The 22,724-nt window shown below is 35.3% G+C and overlaps 1 protein-coding gene across 1 annotated transcript; it reads right to left on the bottom strand.

Moving 5' to 3' along the window:
- Positions 1-10,426: 10,426 nt before the first annotated feature.
- On the bottom strand, positions 10,427-21,311 carry LOC116169134 (putative oxidoreductase GLYR1 homolog). The gene is made up of 4 exons (XM_031485160.1): positions 21,282-21,311; positions 21,094-21,225; positions 11,389-11,688; positions 10,427-11,239 (listed from the first exon to the last, which is right to left on the bottom strand). Exons 1-4 carry the CDS (start codon positions 21,309-21,311, stop codon positions 10,880-10,882), a joined length of 822 nt encoding a protein of 273 aa, XP_031341020.1. The 3' UTR covers positions 10,427-10,879.
- Between the last annotated feature and the right edge of the window lie 1,413 nt (positions 21,312-22,724).

The raw sequence follows: 22,724 nt of genomic DNA, 5'->3' as shown, positions 1-22,724 counted from the left end.
TCGAACTATAGCGACCTAATGACGATCGAGAATCGTACACAGGTAGAGGCAGTGGAATATCACCTTACCGCAGTTCTGTATTAGAGGCCAGTCTCACGGTACCAATCCGTTTCTAATCGGCACTGAAAAGCGACTTATTCCCAAATTTAGAAAACATGTGTTGATTAAGCGTCTTAAGTACAGTTAACGCAAATGTATTGTTTAATTATAAGGCTTTTCAATTTTTTTTTATTTTGACACACACTTTGCCCGTCCGTTTCTCTACTACTTTTTAGTGAAAAGTGGTATTCATCGGAAATTTTCGACAAATAGGCACGACAAAACATCACCTTCCCCCCGTCTCTCCATCTTTACAGTTATTTGTGACTGAAATGCTAGTATCACAAACTGTGGAAAATACGCCCTATCATTTTCAGTGCACCTTCACTTTCACAAAATAAAAATTGCACTTTTGCGCTCTTGATGTCTGTTTTTCTGTCTGTGAGTCACAAAGGCTCCGGAACTAGGTACCACTTACATACTTGGTATTGGTGTCATTTGATCAGAAATTACAAATTGTTTCATGTTTGTATTCTCGTTAAGGAAATGTCCATAAGGGCTATTAAAATTGAAAAAACAAATTTGAAAGTGCACTCTCCGCCTCTTTGCTCACATGCGGCTTAACGAATTTTTTGTAAAGATTACAGATTTTACTTGCTTTCCCGTTATCCAAGTTGGAAATAGTGGCAAATTGGTTTTTCCACTATTAGACGGGAAGGAGACTTAAAAAATTACTTTATTTGCGGCTTTCAACTACTAGAGTTCAGAAATTGTTTGGAATGGGACATACAGGCTGTTTCACGCAAACCGTTGACAAATCTCGGTACACTAATCGTCAAGATTTTTCTTGTTAAGGTGCCCTAGCTATTACCTACCGAATGCAAAAAGAACGAACTAAATATCCTGAAAGTTGTAGGAGTAGTTAAGACTTTGGACGAACGGAGGGTCGGGCGGACGGAAAAAGTGGCCATAATAGCGCACATGCAACTTTTTATAAAAAAGTATCTTTTTATTAAAATTTCAAGTATCTACCTTAAAGAAAAAAGTTAAAGGAACAGAGACATGGAGTGACGGACGTAGGTGCTCTTTGAGTGCACCTTCTTGTACGGTACTCGCACACAAAATTTTAATTGACATTTCTAGTAAGTTTGCTTAGAAGCAGGGATTATTGAAAGGAATCTTTACAAAATGGTACCTTTTCCGTGTATACAAGAAAAACCTGCCCTTCACCACAAATTTTTCAGGCAAATACCGGCCGGCTGTTTTACGTGAATTTGCAACTATTACGTGAACATTATTGATAAATGGTGCAAAAGTACTGCTTTTATGTTGCTGGCTAATTCTGTTGACTTCTGAATAAGAGGTGCGTGCAAAAAAGTCAAGTATTCCAGGGTTCGTCTGCGTATACAGTATTTATGTGGAAAAGTAAGCAAATAAATAAAAAAAACTCTTTGTCCAAAAGGTAATAATGTTAATAAAAATATACCATGATTTCAAGTTAGTTTCTGCGAACTTCTATTAAACGCTCACAGGTGTATGGTGATGACGTGGCGCGTTATCTTCGAACACATGGCGCGGATAACAATGCAGATTCTAAATTTGTTACAATTTCGTATTCGAATAATGATAGGAAGAAAGTGTAATATCAACGAAATGCTATCAATGGCCATTTGGGTTATTCAGATTATCAATAATTACTTTTTTTGATTCTACGTCACCCCGTGTGTCACCAAAATCAAATTTGGTACGTGTTAACGATGACTAACCTCCTTCTTTTTGGTCATTACGTATCAAAAATATTATACATTTCCAAAAACAAGTCTACTAAAAACGGTTTGCAAACGCATTTCTGAATTTTCATTTCCTGATGCCGATCACAGCGGATGTAGTAGTTTTTTTAATTACGTTGACTTTCCCTTTACACCCTAATGAAACAAAGTAAAAAACTCACCATTTTATCCTTATTAATTCAGTCTCTCGAAAGGAGGAAACGTTTTTCAATTCCCAGACACACACGACTATCACTACACTCCGCATTAATCGAACTATAGCGACCTAATGACGATCGAGAATCGTACACAGGTAGAGGCAGTGGAATATCACCTTACCGACGTTCTGTATTAGAGGCCAGTCTCACGGTACCAATCTGTTTCTAATCGGCACTGAAAAGCGACTTATTCAAAAATTTAGGAAACATGTGTTGATTAAGCGTCTTAAGTACAGTTAACGCAAATGTATTGTTAAGGCTTTTCAATTTTTTTTTAGTTTGACACACACTTGCCCGTCCGTTTCTCTACTACTTTTTTAGTGAAAAGTGGTATTCATCGGAAATTTTCGACAAATGGGCACGACAAAACATCACCTTCTCCCAGTCTCTCCATCTTTACAGTTATTTGTGACTGAAATGCTAGTAGCACAAACTGTGGAAAATACGCCCTATCATTTTCAGTGCACCTTCACTTTCACAAAATAAAAATTGCACTTTTGCGCTTTTGATGTCTGTTTTTCTGTCTGTGAGTCACAAAGGCTCCGGAACTAGGTACCACTTACATACTTGGTATTGGTGTCATTTGATCAGAAATTACAAATTGTTTCATGTTTGTATTCTCGTTAAGGAAATGTCCATAAGGGCTATTAAAATTGAAAAAACAAATTTGAAAGTGCACTCTCCGCCTCTTTGCTCACATGCGGCTTAACGAATTTTTTGTAAAGATTACAGATTTTACTTGCTTTCCCGTTATCCAAGTTGGAAATAGTGGCAAATTGGTTTTTCCACTATTAGACGGGAAGCAGACTTAAAAAATTACTTTATTTGCGGCTTTCAACTACTAGAGTTCAGAAATTGTTTGGAATGGGACATACAGGCTGTTTCACGCAAACCGTTGACAAATCTCGGTACACTAATCGTCAAGATTTTTCTTGTTAAGGTGCCCTAGCTATTACCTACCGAATGCAAAAAGAACGAACTAAATATCCTGAAAGTTGTAGGAGTAGTTAAGACTTTGGACGAACGGAGGGTCGGGCGGACGGAAAGTGGCCATAATAGCGCATATGCAACTTTTTATAAAAAAGTATCTTTTTATTAAAATTTCAAGTATCTACCTTAAAGAAAAAAGTTAAAGGAACGGGGACATATGAAGAGACGGACGTAGGTGCTCTTTGAGTGCACCTTCTTGTGCGGTACTCGCACACAAAATTTTAAATGACATTTCTGGTAAGTTTGCTTAGAAACAGGGATTATTGAAGGGAATTATCTTTACAAAATGGTACCTTTTGCGTGTATATAAGAAAAACCTGCCCTTCAGAAGAAATTTTTCCGGCAAATAGGTACCGACCGGCTGTTTTACGTGAATTTGCAACCATTACGTGAACATTCTTGTTAAATGGTGCAAAATTACTGCTTTTATGTTGATTACTTTTGGCTAATTCTTTTGACTTTTGAATAAGAGGTGTGCAAAAAAGTCAAGCCTTCCAGGATTCGTCGGCGTATGCAGTATTCATGTGAAAAAGTAAGCAAATAAATTAAAAAAACTCTTTGTCCAAAAGTTGATAATGTTAATAAATACGATGATTTTAAGTTAGTTTCTGCGAACTTCTATTAAACGCTCACAGGTGTATGGTGATGACGTGGCGCGTTATCTTCGAACACATGGCGCGGATAACAATGCAGATTCTAAATTTGTTACAATTTCGTATTCGAATAATGATAGGAAGAAAGTGTAATATCAACGAAATGCTATCAATGGCCATTTGGGTTATTCAGATGATCAATAATTACTTTTTTTGATTCTACGTCACCCGGTGTGTCACCAAAATCAAATTTGGTACGTGTTAACGATGACTCACCTCCTTCTTTTTGGTCATTACGTATCAAAAATATTATACATTTCAAAAAACAAGCCTACTAAAAAACGGTTTGCAAACGCATTTCTGAATTTTTATTTCCTGATGTCGACCACAGCGGGTGTAGTAGTTTTTTTTAATTACGTTGACTTTCAATTTACACCCTAATGAAACAAAGTAAAAAAAAACTCACCATTTTATCCTTATTAATTCGGTCTCTCCAAAGTAGGAAACGTTTTTCAATTCCCAAACACACACGACTATCACTACACACCGCACTAATCGAACTATAGCGACCTAATGACGATCGAGAATCGTACACAGGTAGAGGCAGTGGAATATCACCTTACCGAAGTTCTGTATTAGAGGCCAGTCTCACGGTACCAATCTGTTTCTAATCGGCACTGAAAAGCAACTTATTCACAAATTTAGGAAACATGTGTTGATTAAGCGTCTTAGTACAGTTAACGCAAATGTATTGTTTAATTATAAGGCTTTTCAATTTTTTTTGATTTTGACAGACACTTTGCCCGTCCGTTTCTCTACTACTTTTTAGTGAAAAGTGGTATTCATCGGAAATTTTCGACAATGGGCACGATGAAACATCACCTTCCCCCCGTCTCTTCACTTTACAGTTATTTGTGACTGAAATGCTAATATCAAAAACTGTGGGAAAATATGTATTTTCAGTGCACTTTCACTTCCAAAAAATAAAAAGTGCACTTTGGCACCCTTGATGTCTGTTTTTCTATCTGAGTCACAAAGACTCCGGAACTACACCACTTACAGACTTGGTATGGATGTCATTCGATCAGAAATTAAAAATTGTTTCATGTTTGTATTCTCGTTAAGGAAATGTCCATAAGGGCTATTCAAATCCAAAAAACAAATTTGAAAGTGCACTCTCCGCCTCTTGCTCACAAGGGGATTAACGAATTTTTTTTAAGATTACAGATTGCTTGCGCGTTATCCAAGTTGCAAATAGTGGCAAATTGGTTTTTCTACTATTAGACGAGAAGAAGAATTTTTTTACTATTTTATTTGCGGTTTTCAATTACTAGATCAGAAATTGTTTGGAATGGGTAGCCTATACAGGCTGTTTCACGCAAACCGTTACCTAAAAGTATCAAGGCATCAAAGTGTTTCAATTGAAATAAATAAATAGACGTTGTTAGTTAAGAAATCGATTGCCCAGAGAAAAAAATATAAAAATTATAAGTTTTACTACTAACGTCTATTTATTTATTTCAAAATTTAAACTTATAAAATCAAGCATTTCATCAAACACGTGTTTCAAGTTATTCAATATCTTTCAAAATTTTTTACGTTTGACTGCTTTACTCTTCTGCCTTGTACTTACGAACCCGTTCACCTGAATTCCAAAAGTCCTACAAAATCAACTATATTGGCTTGATCAGGGACTCAATGCTACATGAGAATAATTTATTTTTTAGATTTTCGAAAATTGTGACCGTTATGAATTTATGTTTAAAAATTTTAAGAGATGTGATAGTCTACCGTTCTTGGAGACTGACCTGCGGAAAAGTCGAGGGAAAAGTATTGGTTTCAACTTGACGGAGCGCCGCGTTATTCTATCCATAATGCTTATATGGAAAGCTGTGATAGGATGCAAAATGCATATCGTTTATTTTTGGTTGTATTCGTATGAGATTTTTGTGCATTTTCGATTTGAAACATTTTGAAGTGGTTAAACCCAATTTATTTTTGCATATCTTGATAGTCTTTACATTTACATTATAAACTCGCATATTTTGCATATTTTAAGAGGACAGAAACGGAAGGAGTGTAATTCCTTCAAATTTTCCTATTAGCTATTACGTAAATTCATTCTTCCATGGCAACTTTCCATTGTAATGACAGGGGGTGCATCAGATGTCTTCATTTCTTTCAAAGATTATGTTTAAAGGATCAACAAGCACATATTCGCATGCAACTTTTAATTCTAGGAAACTTTTAAATAATAAGAATGAAAATTTTAATTTACCCTTGGCATTTTCTTTCTGTATGAATATCAATCGACATTTATGTTTAACGTTTAAATATTATAAAAAACAGCGAGGTAGTCAGAATGTAGTGTGCAATGGGAACCTGGGAATCAATCAATCAAACAAGACAACTTGCGATATCTTAACACCCTATCGGGGGACAGATTTCTGGCTAGTTATAGGTACAATTTTTCTGATATATACCTACAATCCGTCTTTAAAGGTTCCATCTGAGTAATTTTAACTTGAGCAACAATTACAACTCCTTCCATTGCGGCATTGCAACAACAATTACCTTGTAAATGGATACTTAACCGAAGATATAAATTGTTTTGTTCGTTAACCTAAATTTAGGCTTACCGCGTTGGCGCCTATTTGGTCTGCGAAAAAATAAAATTCAAATGTATGTACATATTCATGCGTAAACCCGGAACATTGTTTTGTGCGTACCTACCTATTGTCGGTCAATAAACTTATGGATAAAACAAAATGAGTAGGTAAATCTTTTAATTATGAGTGTGATACTACTAAAATCTACGAAAAATTTCGTAAACGGGACTTTCCCATGATGCGGATAGTTGTGGAAGCGGACAGGACCGTATTCAGCTTACGTTTGGTGAAAACACCATGATTAGAATACTGATTGCATACGTTTGCTTGCAAATTTTGTCCAAAAGTGAAATGCAGCCATACTAAATCAAACACTGAGAGAAATAATATAATCAAAGTGTCTACCTGAAAATATTTTAATTACAATAAATGTCTTTTTATTTGCCTCAATTAGTTATCAATTTATGACAATAATCTCATATACTGTGTTAAGTACAATCGATTTTCTAGAAGTGGTGGATAAGGGCAATTAGACATATTTGCTAAACGCTTGTAGATTTTCATAGGTACAATAACAGCAGATAGCGTTTTCGCTGCAGTTATAAAACTGTTGCATTGAATTTGATATTCTTGCTTAATTACGTTTTTGTAACTGCCACAAACGTTTAGTTTAGTTGGCGTTATGAAATACTAATTTATGGCGAGTAAACATCTACTTGTAGCAATCGTCTTCAGAAGCCGTTTTCGTTCGTTTTTTGACGACCATAAAAGCTGGAGTAGGTATATACCAATTTCTTAATATACGCATGCAGGTATACATTGTGCTGTGCGGGTGTACGTTTTATTCGGTTTTTTTATTATATGTACCTAGTGTACCAAGAGCTGAAATTTACGCCATACCTACCCCAAAATGAGCGAATTTAAGTCATTACTTATTAAATGGGGACTTGATGTATATTTCGACTATTTCTTAGGTAAGTAGAGTTATATTTTTGCTACTATTGCTGTCTACCGAAATTATTGTTTAAGTTTTTAAGCTACTGAGACCCAGTTGCGCCAAAAAAATTAAGCCTTGCTTAAAGTTATGTCGAACTTAAAATCTATGGCAACGATTATTAAGACAATCGTTGCTATGGTATTTTATTTAAGTTATGCTTAACTTTAAGGGATACTTAATTTTGACGGTGCAATTGGCCCTCACTGATGAAAATTGTTCAAATTTTATGTCGTGATGTGTTCAAGGTGTAACGTACAGACACGACCGAGTATATTATGCTTTCAGATATTGTTTATGTCAATCAGTGCATCATTGTAAATAATGAATATTACATCACAATTTATTAATTGTATCCTAAGTGGCATTTTCATTTGATTTTAATTTTTTATTGTTAGATAGGTATAGGATTGTTGTTGTTTTTAAGTGTAATATGTACGTTTTTCATTTTTTTCTAATAAATACCATTGTGAATTACGTTATTACTAATTCCAATTGCCCTTAAGGAATAGATTTTTAACACAATTAAACAAGTTGTACTGTAGTAAGTCAATTAAAAACCATTCTAATTTAACTACGTTTCTACAACACCTCGCTTTGCTACCTACAGTTATTTTGCGGTTAAATCTTCCTAAATATATTATATACTTACAACAATTTAGTGTACTATTTAAGGTTATTTAACGTACACTTATTTTAATTAAACTGTTTATTATTCATAATAAATGCCTCTAATTGTCTCTAAAGAAAGTTTATGTCTGTTGCCAGGTTTTCAAATACCTACGGTAATTGATGTAATTACAAATAAAATTAAAATTTGACTGTAATCAAACAGGTACAGAAAACTCTGTTTAATTATCGTGAATAACAAGTTGTATAGTCACATATAGTATTAAATTTTTTTTATTACTGCTAACAGATTTTTCTCTCAGTGAAATCATGCCGGTCATTCTTTAATTGGGCGAAAGCCTGTTGAGAGCACAAAACAAGTGGGGGCAATATTTTTTAATATTTCATTTATTTTATAATTTAATATTTATTTAAAAAGTAATAAAATATCTCGTCTCCTAAAGACGTAATGAGTACTCCCTGAGAATCTGTAAGTGGTACGGTGGGATAACTAGTTTTACAGTTCTTTCCCTTCTCTAAAATCTGCAATTTACTTTTTTTTTCATTCCCTATCAGAAAGTGGTGGGGAATGAACACTTGGAACTATACGAGAACAAGGGAGAACATATACGTCTTCCTTTTAAGAGAATTCGAAAAACTCACCTGTTTAACGGATTTTTTTCATTGCCAGCCTATGATGATTTGATTATTAACCTTCTCTTCACTTGTAAAGGCAACTTTCTCGGCAGCTTTTGAAAGTGGTTAAAAATTATTGGTATTTCACACATTTTTCGTATCTCGCCAAATAAGGGTTGTTAAGGTGATCTCGAATGCACTGTATAAATATACTATTATGTAATGTTTGTTATACAATTGTACATTTGTACGATTTTGATAATTGTAAGTATACCATGTACCTACCTATATTAACAACCAAATAGGAGAAAATGGGGGAACCGGGCCCCGCGGGTAACAGTGCGTATTACTATAGATATCTTCAAATTTCGCGGCAGCCGATGGAATCCATTATGGCATGATTAAGATTCAAGGGGCATGTCTAGCCCATATTTTCAGCGACAGCGAGTTCCGTTGTTCTTCAATCTGTCCCTTTTCTTACTGTTTTGCATGTGGCGAAAATAACCCTGTAAGTTAACTGATATTTAAAATACAAGAACATTTTGTTAGAACAGAATCTCTATGCATTTTTATTGAATTTAACTGAAGTTTGGGTTAGAAATTACGATGGGGTAATGATGAGCACCATTAACCCTCTCATTGAATGAAATCATACAAATACGAATTTGGTCTATGATTAAATGTAAAAACCTTTCGGCAAGTTCTTTAACCTAGGGAGAAACAACTTTGAACTTTTGGTGTACACCCCTTAGAATTGGCGTGAATTATTTAGAATTAACGAGAAATTGAGTGCGTTCACCAGACGAGGCGCTTCATGAGCGCTACCTAAAGGCGGGAATACTCCCGCGGGAGTTTACAACTCGACAATGCTATCAGACAGACAAGCGAAACCGCACAGCTGTCAACAAAACCGACTTAGAGGTAGTGAACGACTCTAGGAAGGATCTCCCAATGTAATGAAATTTCCTCAATGTTACTTGGCCCAAATTTGGGACTCCATCGCAGCTCATGGCGTCATAATGTGCTTCCCCCTCGAAAATTGTATGGATTAGTATGAATTAATTTGGATTTACGTGAAATTAACTTGAATTTACGATTATATTGAATTAACGTGAACTATTTTGAATTAAAGTGAATAAATTTGAATTAGCGGAATTAAATTGAATTTACGTGAATTGGTGTACACCATTTATTTGTTTCCCTCTAGTCTTGAACATTATTTTTTTGCATTATTTTCAGAGTACTGCGCACAGTTCCCTACCCTACCTACTGCGAATCATTGCCATGGTATGGAGAACCATGCAATTTTTCATTTATCAAAATTACAAGCGGTGGTTCCTTTTGAAATGATAGTCCTGTATATTCATTTGGTTTATTTATAGGCGAAAATGTTTTTAGGAAAAATTTACTTTTTCAGTTCTCTCAGGAGTTTTCCCGAAAAACTGAAAAATGGAATGTTCAAAGTACCCCTTCACCTCAAAATTAGTTATAATTTATTTATTTAATGATTTAATGCCCAACAGTTTACACCAATTACAGGACACAATCTGAAATAATGTAATGTAAAAACTTTTTCAGAGAAACAACATTCCCAATTTTCAAGCTGATTCAACTTGTTTCAAAATGACATTTTGTGTGGCACAAACCTAACATAACATGAATCATTAGAGACATCATATGAACTACACCTAGTTTGACTGAAATAGCAGAATTTTCTATTTGGTTAAAATTGTAAAAATTGAAACTTTTTTCTGGATAAACAAACGCCTTCAATTCTATCAAAACACGACTTACTATTAGGCAATCTGTCACTGTCTTTGTCTCATATTACACTACCAGGGGAAGAAACTAGAAAGGTTCCCGCTGCCAACTCACCTCATAATTTCCATGGAGTAAATTGAAGCAACTGTGTCGTCACAAGTAAAAGTACAGAATTTTATTCAACATAGTACACATACAAATCAATCAATCAATAGAAAATTTGTAATAACATTAATACAGAGAAGAGATATTAACTACAATTTACAAAAGTACATGTACTTAATTAAATTCTGCGATAATCAACGTAATAAACTAGTACGTTCGAAGGTGTCCTGTGAGAACGAGTCACTATGTTAACGATTACAATAAAACTTTAACTAACTGTATTGTATACTAAGTTAAAAAAGAAAGTAAATAAAATATGTCGATTAATATACATAATCAATGGTCAATTATCAAAATGATCAAAATTTTTTTTTACAAGATTTAATTATCTTACATTTGTCTAAACTTACGGGTGGTCTCATCGAAATCTAAGGGGAGAATGTTCCTCATAATTGCCACATCAGTCTTTGTAACTTCGCACTAATTATCTTTCTTAAGATTACAAAAACACTTCACAGTGGATCTATTGCAATTTAGCTAATCCTCGAGGTGGAAGTTAGTGACGGGCGCGCATGTAGACGGCGGCCGAGTCGTGTTTGCTGTATCCCAAACGGCGAGCGTGCTTGAAAACTTCATTGGCCGTAGCTGTTAGCAGAAGAGGTTGTTGTAGAGAATCGCTCAACTCCAACGCCAGCTTCAAATCTTTTTGCATGTGTTGCAGAGGCATGCGCGGATTTCGGAAATCTTGGTTTACGATTATGTTCGCCTTCTCCATCAGCGCGGGGGAGCTCATGGAGGTAATGCTGAAGATTTCCAGCACGTCCTTGAGCGACAATCCGGATCGGTCGGCTAAAACCAGGCCTTCGGTGAGACCGGCGAGCGAAATGCCACGCATGACCTGCAGTATTAGATTCATTTTTGTCGCGTATCCGACTTCGCCAAGGTAGAACGCCGTTTTTCCCATCGCCTGGAAGCATGTCTGACAATCGTCGAAGAGCNTAAAACCAGGCCTTCGGTGAGACCGGCGAGCGAAATGCCACGCATGACCTGCAGTATTAGATTCATTTTTGTCGCGTATCCGACTTCGCCAAGGTAGAACGCCGTTTTTCCCATCGCCTGGAAGCATGTCTGACAATCGTCGAAGAGCGACTTGTCGCCCGCCCCGAGAACAATTAAAGAACCATTGTCAGCTTCATCTTTGCTGCCTTGCAGTTGGGCTTCTAAGTAACGCCCACCTTTACTAGTGATAACATTACTGATGTCTTTTGAAGTTTCTGTATCAATTGAGGTTAGCTCAACATAACCTTTCCCTTCTAAGCTATTGCCGTCTTGCTGATATAATACTCCACAGTTTGTGAAAACGATCTAGAATTCAACAAAACAATAATTAGTTAAAGCTAAAAATGTTGCTTTAGCGAACCTCCAGCAAGTTTATGAGTGGAGGAGGATAGGAATTAACTATTTATAATAGATTGTTCGGTAACAACGTTGAATGTCTCTCACCGTGGGAATTAAAATCTTTATTTGTCAAGGCCGCGGTGGTTGTTTTTCGTTCTACATACACGCAAAATCACTTCTAAGGACTGAAACTAGTATTATATTTAATAGGAAAGCCAACTTTTCCCTAAGAAAACTCTTTTCATTCATTTATCCCACGTGTAAATCTATTACGAAATCTCCGTGATGGAATCTCAATCTCGGATGAACGGAATTCACGCGTCTATTGGCAAAAATATGCGTACAATATTTTCTGTGAGCAATGCAAATAATTTGAAGTGAGATGAATCTTGTGCTTCTTGTTGTAATATTGTTCAATTAATGATTCGTGAATCATGACATCCCAAGAAATATTTTTTCTTGCTACAAAATGAAGCTAAACATCAAAGACTAATCAGCTTCCGAGTACAAATGACACATATCTTGACGGCGCTTGTGTGAAACCTAAAAAACTAAAAGGCACTAATGGTTTACATTCGATCACTATAACTGTGATGGTGGACGTCCGACTATTGGTCCATCTTCAGGAATACAAAAAAGTAGCTTTATGAAATACGACGTTGAATATACATAGATGCAGAAGGAAGTTGTAATGCACCAATGAAACCTACTAAAGATGTGATCAGTTGCGCTAATTCCACAGCACAAAGTAGAGGTGGCTTAGCCCCAGTTGCACCAACAAAATTAAGCCTTGCTTAAAGTTAAGTCGAACTTAAAATCTATGGCATTAAAGACAATCGTTGCTATGGTATTTAAGTTATGCTTAACTTTAAGGGATACTTAATTTTGACGGTGAAATTAGCCCTTACTCTCACAAACACTAAACCATCTGTTCAATGGACCAAGATACGGTAACATCGGTGAATTCGTTTAGCTCAAGAAGTCAACTTAGTGAAATATTTAGGAATTCCTTACTTACCAGCTAGTGTAGGGGTCGCGATCCTGGACTGATTTTTTGACACCGCCTACATGGCTCTAGTGATATACATAATCACTTCTGATTTACGTAGATCGCTGGTTAATCAAAATCATTTGGTTGGGCATAACGCCCACTTTAAACCATAGCAGACACAAAAACGTAAAATCCAACAATTTCGTCGTCCAGAATAAAAAAACCATTAACAAAAGCTAAAGTAAAAAGGCAGAGATGATACAGCTTTCCCCATCCAAATTAAGGAAAATAGAATTTGAAACTCGTCAAACGAATGATCTGATTTTACTAGATTCTGACATAAAATTATGATCGATATCAACGGAAAAATAATTTTTTACACCAATCACATTTCTTTCTTATGGTTCTATTGCATTTGAGGCCGATTTAATATCAAAGTTGGTTAACAAATTGCAGGTTCGTATTTAAAAAGACAGCGGATTTTAGGTATAGTACCGTATTTACAAACCACCCTTATTTTCGAGTGACTGGTAAAAAGAAAAAGTTTTCATTCAAATATATTAAAATGTTTTAACATTTAAAAAGTGAAAACCCATTCATAAAACAATACCATGTTTTAAATATAAAGAAAAGTTACCCAAATTATAAAATATAAATGGAAAAAATTGTCGAATTTCGATTGATTCCAGTTCCAAATGTTATCTGAATTTCCTCACTTTCGCACCAGCTTTATATTTCGCCTCAAAATGCGCAACTTGTATCGATTTAAAAGACGTTGCATCTCTTACGGTTTCCGAGTCATTCTCGAAATTCGGACACTCTGTACACATCTCTAAAATTAAACACACTCAGTACTTTCCTTTATACATACTTTGTATGGCAGTCGGAAAGTAAAAATAATAGTGGGTTTATACAATCATTATTCATTATCATTAGTTTACTATCATTAGATCATTTAGTCAATAGAAACAAAGTTTGTTGTGCGTCACTAGGCGCTTTCTTTCGGCTACTTCGCAATCATGATTTCGAGATTGTGATTCGTAGGATCACGTTTTACGAAAGAACGCGCGAATTTAAATCAGTTTACGGAGTACACATTTAGATTCGAATTACGTATTTTTAGCGCATTTCCACAAAAATAAAAAAAAAATGCGCTATTGTGGCCACTTTGTCCGTCCGTCCGCTAACTTTGCGACGCTACTAGTTTTTTATCTTAAGAGCTATTGTTCTACTTTTTTCGCTATTTGGTTCGTTATGGTGTCGAGTCTTGTACCAAGGAAGGAATTTTTTGTGTACAGCTTACAAAAAAAGTTATTGGAAAAAAAAACAAAAAACCGTTTTTTACATGTTCCATAATTTTACACTTTTGCCGTTTATTAACGATCCTAGAGATCGTTTATAACTTTGCATTGCTATCTGTCTCCTGTCGGTTGGTCTCTCCGTCTGTTCCTTTGTCTGTCTGTCCATCTATCTGTCCGTGTGAACGATAACTTTGTTTAGAAATGTTCGATAGCTTTTACATCTCCGTTAGTTATGAACTGAATTGCATGAAATTCAATATGGGCATAGATTTAGCCATATAATACGCAATGCCAAAAGTTGAATCGAATAGATTCAAAATTCACAGTGCCCTTTTCGCATCTCGCCCATTTATAAGCCGAATTGCAAACTTTTTTACTTATAAAAGTATTTGAATGAAATTTGATACATAGGCACTTGGAATAAAGGAAAATCAAACGCCAATTTCAAATTTTGGTTTTGCGCATGCGCAGTGCCAACTTTTTTATTTATGGAAGAATTTAAACGAAATTTGATACATAGGCACTTGGGATAAAGGAAAATTAAACGCCAGTTTCAAAATTTGGCTTTGCGCATGCGCAGTGCCAACTTTTTTATTTATGGAAGAATTTAAATGAAATGTGATACATAGGCACTTGGAATAAAGGAAAATCTAGCGCTAGTTTCAAAATTTTATTTTGCGAATGCGCAGTTCCAACTTTTTTATCTATGGAACTATTTAAGTGAAATTTGATACTTAGGCGCTTGGAACAAAGGAAAATCTAACATTAGTTTTAAAATTTTATTTTGCGAATGCGCAGTTCCAACTTTCTTATTTAGAAAAGCATTGAAATGAAATTCTTCGCATAAACTGAAATTGAAGTAGCACGTCAACAATGGATTGCCCATGTGCAACGCTATCTTTCATATTTGTGGGCGGATTTTTACATTTTAACAGAAGTTGCATCTTACAAATGGGAAATGAATGCAAGTGGAAATGCGCTTTATGTAAATCGTTTACGATTACTTTTTAACTTGTTTGTTTGGCTAATGAAAATAATTTAAATATAAGTGGAAGTGCTTGCACGATTATGCTCCTCTTCAGTTACAAATAGTGACTAACCTACCATTTGAGCATAAATATCCTTGCATTTATAGGTTAGGAATTCGTAATCATAAAACTTTTATGTTCAGTTTGTTCACGATTTTAGCAATCATGATTATAAGATCACATTTCGAAAGAACGTGATTTGACAATCCAAACGCGTTTGGATCACCGAAAGAAAGCGCCTATTCACCAACGACCTACCTTTGTTTGTATCTAATGATAATGATAATAATCATTGTATAAACCCAGCATTAGGGTTGCAAAGATTATTAAAGGTAAAATCTAGTAACCAAACAAAATAGCATTAATATGGAAATGTGTGAAATTGAAATTTAATTTTTTCTGTCAGTTAGAAATGATCTGTTCCTTGTATATTATCGCAACTATAATCCCTCCTGTCTACTTGCAAAAAACTACTGTGTCACGTAAGTGAAATCCGCATCCGTATGTAAATAATAGTACATTATATATCAAGATAGAGAAGTACAGTATTATTGCCCGAGCACCAAGATTACATCTAGGGGTGTAAGGTGCGAAGGCAATAATAGACTTCTCTACCGTGGTATATATACTATTTTTTTCACTACTAGCACTTGAAGTCCTGTAAATTAACATATTATATTGATAAGAAAGTGAACGGTTGGACAGAATTTTTTGTTTCTTAATGTAACATGACAATCAAGTACGTGGAAGTACAAGTCAAACAGGCCGTATTTTGTTCTGTCATTGAGATTTTTCAAAGAGTAATTTCGTTAGAATTTTTTCAAAATGTGATTATTTTAGGTATGTAATTTCTCTGGAAATTGCGAATGGTGGCAATTATTCGTTTTAGAGAACTTGTCTAAACGTTCATTGAGCGAAATTTCGGGTTGTGTTTTCTAAAAGTGACAGCGTGACAGTTCTCATTATTGACTACTAGTTAATAATGTCCACATTATTAACCACTTTGAAAAAATGCCGAGAAAGCCTACTTTACAAGTGGAAAAAAGGTTAATAATCATGTCATCAGACGCTAGTAGTGAAAAAAAGAAATTTACGTGGCTCACAGATACCACCCGCACAGCCCCCTGCGACAGACCAGAGCCTACTATAGTGGACCTAGACACACCGATCGATACAGAGCCTACTATAGTGACTTTTTTCGGAGAATCTGAATTTGTTATCAGAATTTCCATCACATCACTGTCAAATAAATCGTGCAGGGTGGTTTATAGCTTGCCAATAAACACCAGAAGGCATATCTAAACCCAAGATTCCATTGGTAGAGGAATAATAACAAGAAAATTCGAAAAGTGTGGTCTGTGTACTAAAGGGTTAGTTAGGGTACGGAAAATGAAATAGTATATTAAAGTACAAGTGTCATTTGACGAAGATTGTCGCACGAGGTGCGACAAGTAGACAAATGACACGTGTGCTTTATACTATTTTTTCTATTTCGACTTTTATTTTAAATAATAAATTATACAAATTATAAATATTGCCTTTAGGTGTTGTTAGGTAATTTTAAACTATCATTCAGTGTATGTTGGTAATAGACACAGTTCATTTATTTTCACGTTGGCTAACCTGATTCCTATATTTTCAAACTTCAAACTTTTAATTATTGGTCATAATTCCATTTTGCGGCAGTTATGATGAATACGGAGGACAAACACGTCTCTTGTACTCCACCAGAGGTCCAAGAGATTGCCAATGAAGCGACGTTAAATTTACTGCCTGTAAAATCGAAAGTAAAGTACGAGGAGTACAAAATTTTTGAAAACTGGCTCGCCGAGAAGGAAGTTCAAAAAGTAAGCAAGAATGTACTGCTGGCATATTTTACTATGCTAAGTAAAAATAAAAAAAGTTCTACCCTTTGGAGTATATATTCAGAATTAATCGGAATTAATACAATCGGTCAAGTTCCTCGTACGTTATTTACACTTTACAGGTTATGTTTAGTTTTGATTTGACGGATACCGTTGACGGCAAAAAAGCGAGTGGTACCAATCCAACAAAATAAAAAAAATAATACGTTTCTATTTCTTTCAGCATCATTTCTGTCTAGAAACGCACGCAAACTGGGCCAATCAAGTACGGTTTCGGTATTGTTTCCACATCGAAATAGAAAAACGAACTTTGAGATTTTGAATTTTTCGATGATATCTCAGTTATTTTCAAAAATGATCCATTTTAATTTTCTGATTTGTTTAGAAAGTTCTTGGTATCGTATTTTTTTCGTATCTGCGAATTGCGATCGTTTACAAAAAAAATAAAAATCAATTTTCTGTAGTTGGTTAAATGAAAAGTAAATCTTTTAAAATAGTGCTGGATTTATTTGGATAATCTCTTATTTTTATTACTTTTGATAGTTCGCATTTGAAATTGTATCTTGTGTTTTGCATGATTATAAATTAAACATTAACATTGTGAAATGTATGGTAAAATTATAACACTCTGTGGATCAATAACGATGGACTTTTTTAGTCATAAAATAAGGATATTAAGGAACACTTTATGTAATAGTTAACATGTACCCATTTTGTATTTTAATTCGTAAATACAATCTCTTTATCAAATAAAAAAAAATGTTTTTGTTTTGTAAGTTGTCGATTTCAAAGAAGTATAATAAAAAATATCGTTCATTACGCGTCTAGAATTACTGTTTCCGTGCTTGCAGTGAATTTGCCACGCGCACATAGAAATAGACTAGTTTTCTCCTAATAAAATATGTATACCATTTACTCGATTCCAATAGGAAAATTGCCACTCTTGAAAAATCTTGATTACTAAATCGACTCATGTTGGGGTATAATGTAGAAAACGAGTTTTTATACCATCCCCTTTTCTTCTAAACAAATAACAGTGGAGTCAGTTTCCGTAATCCGTTAATTTACTGTCAAAAGAAATCGCCCTACTATTAATTTTTTTCCTTGTTCGATATTTTTAAATGGCTGCATAAATACAAATTTTTAATATGGAGAACAACGGGTTACATTAAAAGACTACTCTTTTAACAGACAAGTGTAAAATTCGCGCGTTACACATTTAATTGCTAATGCAAAAAGAATGAGTTCTTTATGACAATTTCCCTCGTGCCCTACAGCTTGGTCTAGAGATTGTAATTGCAGAGATTTCAGCCGGACAACCATCCATAACAAATATAATAGCAAATAGCGTATTTTTTTTCAAAAATGCGCTAAAAATACTGGCTACCAGTGGGGTGGCTGGAACGTCACCAATCGCATCGATCGATCAACTCACTGGGTAACTTTTTAACGCTCATACCTGATTCAATAAATATCAGTTTTATAGCCAAAAGGGCATTTCACATTTTCCATCTTTTCCAAAATCCGCTCAGCTTACAGGACCATTAGAGTGGTACAACATTGTCGCCAAATCGGTCTGCTCCTTACAAAGTTATACGTAATTCAATAAATATCGATGTTGTTGCCTAAAAGGCATTTTGCCATTTTCGAATAGCTTCAAATCTCTAGACTATTTAAGAGTTTCAAATTTCAACCAAATCGTGCGGGTAGTTTCGCCTGAACCTTGTTTACACAAATCATGCCGCACGCACATACACACATACATACAGACATGTTTTAAAAAGCATTTTTTTGGACACCTGGGACCTTGACACGTAAAGATCTGGTGTAATCTCAAAACCAAAATTGTATAAGTGATTTCGATACCTCCCAAGTTTTTATTGGTGAGGGTAATTAAAGAAAAGTATATACTTTAAAATAAAAATAAAAACTCAGGGTTGTGTGCAGGTAAACGCAATCCAATTAACGTTATATACAACGCGAAACAAATGTTTTTCTTAGAAATTGTTAGTGATCAATAATGTAGGTACGGAACGTTGTACAGTGCGCATTATACGGTCTCTAAACAAGTATTTTTGTTACGGGATAAAGTCGGATACCTTATCACGAAAGGAATTTTTCTATTCCATTTACATTATTTTTCATTATCGTTCGTATCTCATTAAACTTGAGAGCATTCGCAAATTTCGATTCAAAGATACCCTTGTAATAATGGATATCGATTGGGGACGGTTTGTAAACGATTTTTTTACAAATTTAACAAGCGACACGCGCACGTGGACAATGAGCACATAGAATTCCCCTAAAAAACGGCACGCGCTTTGCAAAAGGTGGTTAATACTTAATTTCATATTTTAAAATGGTCACTTGCGACCCACGAAAGCGAACTTTTTCCGTACAAAATCAGTAATAACTCGGGAAGGAAGTGACTAATCCAAAAATCTTTTGTCGGTCTGGCCTCGGGGCTGTGCTACACATATAAAACAACAAAAAAGCTTAAACTGGAAGACTAGTAGTGGTACAGACGGACAAAGTGCGGACAATAGCGTTTATTTTCCTTTTGGAAAATGCGCTAAAAAATAACAATAATGATGCTTCACACTCTATACGTTAACATAAATTTACAAGAAAATTTTCAAAATCAAATTCATTTCTCAACAAAACATCCACAGGTAACTAGATCTTGCTAAATCAAAATGGCTATAATGGCGACGCATTCAACTGAATTTCTTTTTTTTCCCTTTATCTCATTCCGTAAATATCCAATATGGCGTCCATAAGAAATAAGCAAGTTTCCCAATAAAAGTGCCCATAGAAGGTGTCAAAGGGAAGCGTCCATTTCCGAGCGTTTAAGCTTGAGAAAATGAAAACGAAATTGGACATTTTCAGTTTTTAAATTAGGTATACGGAGTCAGGTAAAAAAACGTATCGGGCCTAACCTCATTTTTTTTTAACTAGAACACTATTTTAACTATCATATTTAAACATTTCCAGAAATAATACAAAAAAATTCAAAATGGATACCAAAAGGTAACAAAATTTTGTTTAAAAAATTCAAACCTCTGTTTCAATTTTTTGTATTTTTTTGAATCATTTGGAACTTTCTAATTTTTTAAAATCTTTTTTTGAATATTATCAATTGGTGGATTTAACATGATATCTTTAGTCAGAACGGTATAAATTAATAGTAGATCTTAACAGGACGCAGGCACACTCCTGATGACAAAATGTGGCGTAAACCCCCTCGCAGATATATTCTTAGGCTCCGAGAATGTATGAGCCTCTGAAGCGGTCTCGGGTACCGCCTGATAATTATGATTCTACCGCTGAGTGACTTTGTTAGGCCATGGTATCGACCCAATACGAAAAATCCAAGGTCCCATTGCTAACAAAAAGAGTTCGGGAGTGAACTTGACCTGCAGGCGTTGGCAGGAAGAGCAATGTGAGGCATAGATCAATGGTGACTGATATATTGGCCGAAGGTCCTGGTCAGGAGGGTCGAGACAGAACGTGCATCCCAAATAAAACAAGTGGGCGCGGTGTAAAAAAAAATAGGTATGAACTCCATCCTCTTCAGGATGTCATTTCCAACGACGCCCAAGTGTTTGTTAAAAGCAAAAACCAAAAATTATTTTGGCAGTTTAAAATTTCAAAAAAATTTGCAAAATAGTCAATAGTACAAAGTTATGGACCCCCACAAAACTACTTGTAACTTAAAAATGGGTTGACATATTAAGGGACGATTTTCGCCAAATTTGAGCCTATCAAATGGCGACTTTTTTTCTAGTTTTGCACCTATCAAAAATATTTCCTCCGCTTCTTGTAAATGTCGTATTATAGTCGAATACGCTAAACAACGTTTCAAGTATAAAAATGTGTATCAAAAAATGTGACAATATATTTCTTCAAAGTAAATGTTTTATTGATCGCTCTGTGTATTCATTCGCGTATATGGAATAAAATAACGTAAAAAGACCAAAACAGTTTTTTTTAAGTTATAGTTTCATTTTAACTCCAAATAAATGGTATGTGTTGTTTACCTTGCATTTCTAGGTATCGTCTGCTACTTAGATAAAGTAACTGACCGCAACTTCCAGCGGAAACGTGCGTTATTAAATAAACAAAATGAGAGGGTTCGCCAAGTGGAAATAGAGTAACCTATTTTTTTTTTTTATAAATAAACTTACATTTTTGGCCGCCCTCGTGTCGGAAACGCACGAGAAAATGATATCAGAGTTGTAGACGACATCGCAGGGCACGCTGAAGGTTTTCACCTGGCCCGGAGATGTAAGATCTGCCTGCTCTTTCACTTCCTCCGCCTGTAAACAAAAAAAGACAATTTGAATAAGCGCGCGGGAAAGCCAGAGGGCGTAACGGTTTCTGGGAGAAGGCGTGCAGAATTCATTGCCACGCTAAAGGACAATTCGAGTACATTGTACTTTACACCGATAGATGCTATAAATAAACCGTGTTCGATAATTTCGTTTTATTACATTAAAGTCTGCGGTGCCGTGCCAATTTATGACACGGGTAACAATTTCATGTAACGTTGAAAATCAAGGTCAGGGAGACTGCGAGGCGCAAAATCTGGGTATCAAAAAACGAGTATTGATCGCGCTACGTTGTTGTTGGGTGTACGCCCGCCATTGATGATGATAGTGTGACGAATATCGGGATATGGTCGCCATTTTTCGATGAATGCACATAAACTGTATCGATTATAATAATAAGCTCAATTAGCATAGAGCGGGCAATCATAAGAAGGTCGCCATTTACGTATTGCGCTACGAAAAATGTTGACAAATTTAAATTTGGGATTACCTACGCTTTTTTATTTAGGCGTAATCATTCGGGAAAATGTAGACGGACTCCCCTTCGTCCTAAAATGAACTCGACCGACTGCTTTCCCACTAGGACAGCTGAGCATAGCGTTCGAGTAAAGAAATGTGCAGGCAGCAGGCAGCGTTCGGGCAGTTTCTCGTATTAACGGTGCTGCTGTTGTCGTGAATTTGCCAGTAATTTTTACAATAAAGAGTTCGTAGGGATTAGTTTCTTGTTGTTAAGTGCTACGTGTTTTTTTTAATTACAATCGCGCCCGTATGGGTAAGTCGGCGACGCGTCTAGTATTAATTATCATCGTTAATTTTATGTTAAATACACGTCACGTACACTTTCTACATTTCAAAATGAGACCAGAAACTAAAATCCTTGGCATTTCTACGGCTTTATTAAGTGTTTTCTTTGTTGAAAGATAATAAGCTTCCCTTTATCGTCGTCCTTGAAGTTCCTTAATCCGAATTTGAGCGCCGATAACAAATTAAACGGATAATTTGCGTTTCATTTTTACGGATAAACCAACGAAATTCGCAAACATACGGAAATTTTAATAAATTGCGTTTCTATATGGGCAAAGTTCAAGATCAGAGGGTGCGCGACTTGCAAGCCCTGCAGGGACAAATTATATTCGCATCCTATGACTTACGCCCACGTGGTTGCACAAATAAAATCGATCAAAACTATAAAACACCTTCATTAAAATATCCAATAATCCACGCGCATCAATAATAAATAAGGGCCGATTTTCCGATAACAACGGGGAAAAATGATATGATTTTTTTATCTCGATTATTTTGGTTCCGATTATGGAATTGTGGGAGTTGTAATAATAGTAGCTCATGACAATTCCTCTCATTTTTGTTGTAAACCACACGCGTAGTAAAAAAGTTACCCTAAAAATATGAGGACTTCGATTAAACAAGCTCTCCAAGGAGATTAATCATAAACATATTTGACCAATCAACCTTATAAGGGTGTGTCT

Source organism: Photinus pyralis, unplaced genomic scaffold, assembly GCF_008802855.1.
Source record: "Photinus pyralis isolate 1611_PpyrPB1 unplaced genomic scaffold, Ppyr1.3 Ppyr1.4_LG4, whole genome shotgun sequence".
In the NCBI taxonomy this organism is placed as follows: domain Eukaryota; kingdom Metazoa; phylum Arthropoda; class Insecta; order Coleoptera; family Lampyridae; genus Photinus; species Photinus pyralis.
Note: the sequence above shows the minus strand (reverse complement) of the source record. Positions and strands in the feature narration are given on the sequence as shown.

Coding starts and splice junctions, on each gene's coding strand:
- LOC116169134 (XM_031485160.1), bottom strand. CDS start 21,311: ATGAATTCTGCACGCCTTCTCCCAGAAACC. Junction 21,226..21,281: donor CACGCCTTCTCCCAGAAACC/GTTACGCCCTCT, acceptor TTTTGTTTACAG/GCGGAGGAAGTGAAAGAGCA. Junction 11,689..21,093: donor ACACGAGGGCGGCCAAAAAT/GTAAGTTTATTT, acceptor GTTGAATTCTAG/ATCGTTTTCACAAACTGTGG.